The sequence below is a fragment of the Solanum pennellii genome, chromosome 11 (genome assembly GCF_001406875.1).
Source record: "Solanum pennellii chromosome 11, SPENNV200".
Taxonomy (NCBI): domain Eukaryota; kingdom Viridiplantae; phylum Streptophyta; class Magnoliopsida; order Solanales; family Solanaceae; genus Solanum; species Solanum pennellii.
In genome coordinates, this window is record NC_028647.1 from 52,193,799 (window position 1) to 52,202,548 (window position 8,750).

An 8,750-nucleotide genomic window follows, 5' to 3' on the forward strand; every position below is an offset into this window, starting at 1 on the left:
GAAGGAAGAATTGGCAATAGTTCCACAAGGAACTTATTGTTGCGCATTGTGCGGAGCAATGATATACCAGGTCTGAGGAGCAAGGAATTGGAAATTGTTTGAAGGCATCACTATAAATACAGATACGTTTGTGACACAAATTAAGGACTTTGTAGATAGACTTGAGATAGTTAAACAGTCTAGAAAGACGAATAAGTATAGTTGGTTGTTGTAGAGATTTGTGTAATTAGAGTTCTATATGAGGCTTCACTCTCTTAATACCTTCCTTAGAGGGTGACTAGGGGATTGAGTGCTCTTTAGGTGTATTTGGTTTTTGTTTGTTAATGGTAATTTACATTGGCTACCAAAATTTTTTTTAATCTGAAGCAACTCAATTATCACTTATTCTTTTTAGGGAAAAAAGACAAATATACCCCTGAACTATCATCAATGGTATTCAAATAACCTCCGTCATACTTTGGGACATTGATACCCCTGCTTTCAAAAAACTAGAGCATATATACCCTTTATAGTAACGGACATACATGTGCCGTAATCTTGTTCACCAATCCGACATTTATCAACGGATAAGATTGTGTCATGTGTCCCCATTTAGTCTTCCTTAGAGTGAAGGGTATATATGCTCTAGTTTTTGGTCGGCAAGGGCACTAATGTCCTAAAGTATGACAGAAGGTATCTGCATCCTATTTACGATAGTTCGAGGATATATTCGTCCTTTTTCCCTTATTTTTATTCATATTCATCATTGAGCACTTCTCATTTCCATCTTCTTCTTCAATTCCCTTCTTTCTTATTCTTGTACTAGTTTTAGTGAACGTCACGTTTGTCTCTTATTATTAAATTTCTATACACTAAAAAATTGAGTATAAAATAGGAATGCTGAAATTAGCAATAGTATTTTTACCATTTATATTTTGTTCACTAAATAATAAAAAAAATATAGTACGAATACTTGAGCATTTTTTGTTATCCTTCATTTGCAGTTTCTTATTCTCTTTTCTTCTCATTTTGAATTATGCATATAACATAAATCTTTGTAAATTGGTTCTTAAAAAGCATATTGAAATTTTAATTCTGAAAGTGTTTTTATAGAATAGTGGAGAGAATATTCATATTCAACTTTCAATTTTAAAAAATTATAGGTATGAGTAATAATTAACATTCAATTATTAGGCAGAAGAATATCACATTCTCTTAAATAAAATAATATCTCTAAGGCTAAAGTAGACATTCTAATTTGGACATTACTATTTAACTGTTTATGTGTCCAGCCAATAATCTGGAAACCTGAGTTCGCAATTTTCCATCCATAATTAAAATTTTACATCAACAATAATTAGCTTCTCATCACGTTAAATAGAAGTTTGATGCATACAACTTATAAGTTCTAAAAGACCTCATCAATTTGGTACATATGCAAATAATATAAACACTTGATATATACGAAACACACTTGCAGCCATCATCATAATTATTATGTTAATTATTTTTTTATATCACATATACATATTCTTTTTAACCTTGAGAAATATTGTACATTTTTTTTATGAAGAGATTAGAGGAATACTCTTTTTTCATAAAATTTCTCTTTGAATACTTGATATAAATGGAGCAACACAAACTTTTCAAAATGACTTATTCTAGGTATATGGTCAATTTGAAGAATGAATGTTTCCACAAATAAATAATAGACTAATAAGATTAATAGATTATACAATATAAACGAAAAGTCAAATAAAAATACATTTAAAAAAAATCATATGTGATTTTTCTCATTTAGTTATTCCTCTCACTACTAATAAATAATAATCTCGAAAATATATTTAAACTAAAGTAAAGCACTCTATCAATAGTCGCATATCAAATTAACTAATTAATGAATTTCATCAATAATTAAGAAATATAGTAGAACATGAATTGTATATCACTAATTTTCATATAGGACACAAGATATTCCAATAGAAAAACAAAATAATAAGAAAGTATATCGATCAAAATATTAAAAAAAGGATGTACAAAATACTTAAGCTTGACAAGGATGAGTGGATAAAAACAAAAGGAAATTACTGCAATACAAAATGATGAGCAAGATTAACTTTTTGCTTGAATAAGTACAATTAATTTGCATTAAATTAGTTCGATGATTTTAGTCCATATCAAATTTATTTAAAGAAAAAACTCTTCAAATACTCTTGATTTTTATAACAAGAGAAATTAATTATTAATGTGAATTTGATTCATGCACTAATTTAACTGAGTTATTTATTAAATATTTAATTATATTTATAACATTTGTTTTAATTATTTTAATATAAGGGTAAAATGGTAATTCAATTTTGAGCTTTGAATCTTCCCACTTATAATAATACTAGTTTCTGAGGACGTGCTTCGCACGTGTGTTTCATGTAAATATTTATAGATACGTTAGAATGACTAAAATCTCATGGAAATATATATATAATTATAATGAATAATAAAATGTATCAATTACAAAATTCAAAGACTTACGGCAATAAAACATTCATAGAAAACTAAATTAAGAAGTCTAAAAGAGTGAAAAAAAAAAGACAAAAAGAAACAGAATATTTAAGTAAAAATACAATATAGACATTATTCTTATAAGATTGATGTATATAGATGAAAATATAAGTACAAAATTAGTACATAACTCTCTGAGTTTTTATCGACTCCTTTCATATCCTATCAAAATTCAAGAGTCTTTATCATCTGTTTTTACTATAGAATAAAAATAATAGCCTAATAATCTTCATAGGGGTTTCATGAGATAAAGAAGTTGAATTTATATAAATAGAATAGAAGGAATATCAAAAGATATCTTAAAGTTTTAGTTTAAATGTTTGGAGGTTATGAATATGAAAAGATGAGAGTTATGAATATTAAGAGTATAAAAGTTAAATAAGTAATTAGAAAATAATAATAAATAAATGAAGAATATGGAAAAAAAATTAAAGTTAGCAAATCATGTAAAAAGAACAACTAAAGTTCTTATCATGTAACTAAGCATTAACGAATTAAATTTGTGAAGCTAGAGTCATTCTTTAATAATAATCAAGAGGACATTATCAATGTGCGTCTCCATTTTGTAGATTTGCACCCTTTAAATTATTAAATTTCGTTATTTATCATAAAGGATAATACTTTATCCACATCAATTATATTATTCATGAGAGGGGTTAAGGAAAAAGTTATAAGAAGAGGGAAAGAAAAGAAATTTAGGTAAAGATTCTTTTTAAAAAAAATTATAACTATTATATACATATAGATTATAGATGATAATTATTAATAAATTAGATATTTAATTAGGAATTAATCTTAGGAAGTCTAAAAGTCATTAACATTTAATTATATTTATACAATCAAATATTTAAATATTTTATAATAATTTAATTTGTTGAAAGGGTAAAACCGTAATTCAACTTTCAACTTTTTTGTTCATGCTTTTAGTAATATATGATGATAAGAGAACAAAAATTGCTGGAAAAAAACTCAGAAAGTAATAAATGTATTGACAGAAAAGAAAGCCAGAAAATTTCCACAAGTAAGTTTCCTGAATTGAATAAATTCAGTGAATCCATTCGAGTGAATAGTATATCAAAAAAATCAAAATATGAAAAGGGGAATATCATATCTAAAATTTTGAAACCATTTAGAAGATTTGAGCTATATATCGATTGAAATTTGGCATGGAAGAGCCCATATAACAGTAGTAGTATCATCAACATTGGATCATCTATCGAAAATAGTTCCTAAAATATCTGACGCTATAACAGTGATGCTTGTCCACAACGATCAATTTTGATTTCTTACAAAAAAAGCAGCACTTTTGAACTTTCATTTACTATGATGATCCAAACTCTGAGTACCATTTCTCATGTCGTTGAATGTCCGCTGAAGAAACTGTGGGCTTTATTTTATCTACAGCTTCTAGGAAGTCTTCCATTGTAACTGGAATTTTCAGCATTTCTGATTTCAATATGTTCTTGATCTCGTCTATGGTTTTCCCAGCTATCTTCTGCCTCATGCCATTCAAGGAAGCGTCTCTGCAGATGTTTGTTATATCATCTCCACTGTAGCCTTCTGTTTTTTGTGCCACTTGCTCAATATCCACCTCAGGAGCCAACTGCCATTGAATTTTTCAGTCAACAAAATTTTCCATTCTATAATACTAATCTAGTGCCAGTTCTACATGAAGACATTTCTCTCGGCTCAAACTTCACACGCAATGCGAAAAGATATTGAAATGAAAAATGTATAATGAGATCACGCTCATTTTGAACCCACTCTATCAATTTTCCCATATTTAGTAGGCTGGTTTGAGCTTGGAACTTCCATGTTAGAGGTTTCAAGTTCGAAACCCCTTACTAGTGAAAGCAAGGGGTTTGCCTTCTGGGTCGAGCTCGTCGCACCAGGCTTGCCTAGTGCGGGTTACCTCTTCTATGTGGTTTGCAAGATATGCATAGGAGCGGGAGTTTTACCCTATCCGCACCCAAAGGATAGAGCCTGCGGGTTTCCCTTGTCATAAAAAAAAAACAATTGAACTTTTTTTTAAGAAAACAAATTCCTTTAAGAAAAGGGAATGACTTCCCTAAGGGAACTAGAGAATACAAGTTATGCAAGTGACATTTCACATAGATTATGTCCTACCTAACATAGTATAGCTTACTTAACTTGATAGTTTATTACTATGTAAATGAAAATTTTCTTTGTAAAAGTCAGAAAAAGTTTTTCTAATTGACTTTTGATTATCGAGCAGTTCTTTTGAGGTTATGATGATAATATAACAGAAGAACATACAAGAAAAAGACAGCTGAAACAAGGAAAGCTTACCTCGATTGATTTTAAGTTTATCTGTATAAGCTTCTTACGGGTCTCAAAATCAGGAAGTGGGATGTAAATCCGCTTTTCTAGCCGCCTCCTACAGTAGCACAGCGAATCGCTGATTAAACAGAATGCAAATGAAAAGTAACAGAAGCAAAATTAGTGAATCATCAAAAGTGTCACTTATTTACCTTAGTGCCTCGTCAAGATTCCCAGGGAAATTTGTTGCTGCCAAAAGTGTCACCATTTTACCTGATGTACTATTAGAGTTATTTAATCCATCGATCTGAACTAAAAGTTCAGACTTTAACCTTCGGGATGTTTCATGCTCTGTAGCAGACCTGAGAAACAGCTTCAAAGCTTAGTACTGAGAAAAATACTCAGCTTATATGAAATAAATTTAGAAAGAATCAAGATTATTGTTTTACCCTCTGACACTGCAAAGAGAATCAATTTCATCAATGAAAATCATAGTTGGAGCATGAGCACGGGCAAGCTCAAATAAGCACCGTGTCAATCGTTCACTCTCTCCATACCAATTTCCACACAATGAACTACAGGAAATATTCATAAATGTCATCCCACACTCTGTAGCAACAGCTTTGGCCAAGAGTGTTTTCCCTGTGCCAGGAGGACCAAACATAAGAACTCCTCTCCAAGGTCTCCTGATTCCCTGCAAGTAACATTCAATATTATAGTATGTTACGTGACTAATACATACGGGAGATTATTCACTTTTTGGACACCAGAAAATGATGAGAAGTATTTTTCCTTAAAATGTTACTTCTGTCCTACCAAATATATATATATGCACCCACCCATCATTCATTAGTATGCTAATATTCAGAATCAACTATCTGCAGTACCTGGAAATACTCAGGCATAAACAGTGGGAGTACCACTGTTTCCTGTAGAATCCTCTTTGCCTCACTTAGTCCAGCAACATCATCCCATTTTACCCCTGGATTTGTGTCCAATATTTCCTTTTCAAGCCTAGCAGCCAATTCAGGATGAGATCCATCGTACTTTACTTTTGACTTGACGTCTTTTACAGCATTCTGGTAGTTATAAAGAAGGATGGTAAGAACNGTAAAGAGATGGTAAGAACATTATGTACAAAGAAATTAAAGTCTCAGCTTAGTATTAAGTAGAGTGAAGGAGCTTTTCTGCACTTTCGGCACATCAACTGCTCTAAAAAAATTGCAATACTTTAAAGTATAGTTACTTGATTTTATCAACGTAACAACAAAAATCCACTGCTTTTATGTAAACGGAGATTTTTAAGATTGGAGTTGGGAAAAATACTTTGTGATTTGAGTCTATGTGATGGCCTAAAAGACAACAATTTTAAATATTCTCGCATAGTTAAAGACAGAAAATGTATTTGTACCTCTTGTTCAGCTGAGTTTACGTTTTTGTTCACCTCAGCAGCAGAGTTGAGATTTCCTCCCTACAAGTTTTTTTCAAAAAAATAAACTCTGTAACTTAAACAAGAAAAGTTGAAAAATGGAAAACAAAATAAAATTACAATTCTAGATAAGATTAAAGATTATTTGAGGAGTTTGATAAAATAATTTGTGATTTGAGTCTAAATGATGGCCTAAAAAGCAACACTACTAAACGTTCTCGGCGAGAATTAAAGGTAGATGAGGTATTTGTACCACTTGTTGCGCTGAGTTTCCATTACTATTCGCCTGTGCAGTAGAGTTAAACAATCCTCCCTACAATTTTTTTAAAAAACAAATAAACTTTGAAACATAAAACAAGAAAATTAAAGTTGGAAAAAGGAAAACAATTTTAGCAAAGAGTAGAGATTGTTTATAAATTGGAGCTTGGTAAAATAATTTGTGATTTGAGTCTAGATACTATCACAGGTAGATGAGGCATTTGTACCACTTGTTGCATTGTGTTTCCATAACTATTCACTTGCACAGCAGAGCTGATCACTCCTCCCTACAAGAATTTTATAAACAAATAAACTTTGTAACCTAATGCAAGAAAAAGTTGGTAAAGGGAAGACAAAATGTATAACAATTCCAACAAAGATTAAAGATTACTAAGATTGTAGTTTGGTAAAATACTTTGTGATTTGAGTCTAGATGATAGCCTAAAAAGCAACATTCTTAGATGCTGCCGAATAATATTAAGGGCTGTTGAAGCATTTGTACCATTTGTTGTGCTGTGATCCCGATATTAGACACCGGCCCAGCAGAGCTGATCCCTCCACCCTGTACAAGATTAAAAAAAAAAAGAAAGAAAAGAATTGTAATCTAAAACAAGAAAAAGTTGGAAAGGTATAATATAAAAAATTATGTAAAAGATAAAAATTATTTAAGTTGGACTTTGTTAAAATACAGTACGCAATTAGAGTGCAGATGATGGGCATAGAAAGCAACATTATCAAATGTTCTCAGATAATATGAAAGGCAGAAGAGATATTTGTACCACTTGTTGCGTTGTGTTTCTGAGGTTGTTTGAAAAAGTATTTGTCGCTAGACTTGCACATTGTTGTGCTTGTTGTTGTACTAATTGTGATTGAAGCATCAAACTACGGTGTTGTTCATGTTGTTGGTATTGTTGTTGTTGTTGTTGTTGTTGTTGTTGTAGTTGTGATTGAAGCATCAAGCTACGTTGTTGTTGTTGTTGTAAAATACCTCGAATGGCATATCCCTGTAACAATATATACTTCCATTGATAATTTGATAGATTAATTACACACTACAATATGTTAGAATACATTGAGGGGTGTTTTTGGTCAGAGAAAATAATACATGTATTAGTCATGCCATAGGATTTTCACTAAATTAAGGCATTAAAGATAGAATTGTCCCTAATATACCAAATTATGGATTAGAAATAATCCACGCATAACTTAATTATCTCAAACATTACTAATAAATTCTTTTTCGTACTAATCATAGACACTGCAAAGGATAGTTTACAAAATTTACATGTAACAATGAAAAACTCCATATTAAACAGCGAATATATAAAATAGGACACATTGTGAAACATATGCAAGCTAAGGTACATACCTGGTGAATTGGGGGCTGAATATTAATGGTATTGAAGTCATGATCAAAGTTACGATGACCTTCTTCATAAATATGAGTGAAACCACTATAGGATAGTCCTTTTGAACCAGCTAGGAAAGAGGGGTTACCCAAGTATATTTGAAGGAGAAATGGAAGCCTTTGCAAATCGTTACTTAATGTGGGTTCAACTGCCATGATCCATCCTAACAACTCTGTTATCCCTAAATGTGAATCTTTGTTGACATCAAACTTGTCGAAAATTATCTTCATCTTCTCCTCTTTACTCTTTGCAGCATCCACACCCACCATCTTTTGCTCCAACAAATTTTTATTAATAATAATAATTAGTCAAAAAATAAAGACCAGACTTGAAATAATTTAAGAGTCTTAATTATTATTATATATATAAAAAAAAAATACCTGATAGTTTTCAAGCTTCTGTTTTTTCATCATTCAAAAATGAGAGATGATGTTTTCGAATTGGACTAAGAGGTATATATAGTGGAATTAAATTTTGACCAGAAAAAAACATTTACTTTTCTTTTCCTTTTTTTTTGGGATAAAAAAGAATTAATACGGGAAAGTGTAAAAATTTGTCAAATAGTTTATTTATGGGTATCCATCGGCACTTTTTGCTACTTCATTTTTTAAAGGGAAAAGGGTCTGATATACCCCTCAACTTTGTCATTTGGAGCTGATATATCCCTCGTTATAAAAGTGGCTCATATATGTCCTTACCGTTATACAAACGGCTCACATATACCCCTGCCGTTACAAAATGGCTCACATATACCCTTCATTTAACGGAAGTTAAAAAATTAGTTTTAAATTTATATTTATTACTTCTAATTTTTTTTAAAAAAAATTATTTAGGGG

General features: G+C 30.8%; 1 protein-coding gene across 1 annotated transcript; it reads right to left on the reverse strand.

Annotated features, from left to right (window-relative positions):
- Nucleotides 1-3,692: 3,692 nt before the first annotated feature.
- On the reverse strand, nt 3,693-8,327 carry LOC107004309 (katanin p60 ATPase-containing subunit A1-like). Its single transcript, XM_027913220.1, has 11 exons — nt 8,295-8,327; nt 7,875-8,183; nt 7,285-7,509; nt 7,008-7,067; nt 6,733-6,792; nt 6,230-6,289; nt 5,706-5,897; nt 5,268-5,512; nt 5,031-5,180; nt 4,849-4,936; nt 3,693-4,141 (listed from the first exon to the last, which is right to left on the reverse strand). Exons 1-11 carry the CDS (start codon nt 8,325-8,327, stop codon nt 3,860-3,862), a joined length of 1,704 nt encoding a protein of 567 aa, XP_027769021.1. The 3' UTR covers nt 3,693-3,859.
- Between the last annotated feature and the right edge of the window lie 423 nt (nt 8,328-8,750).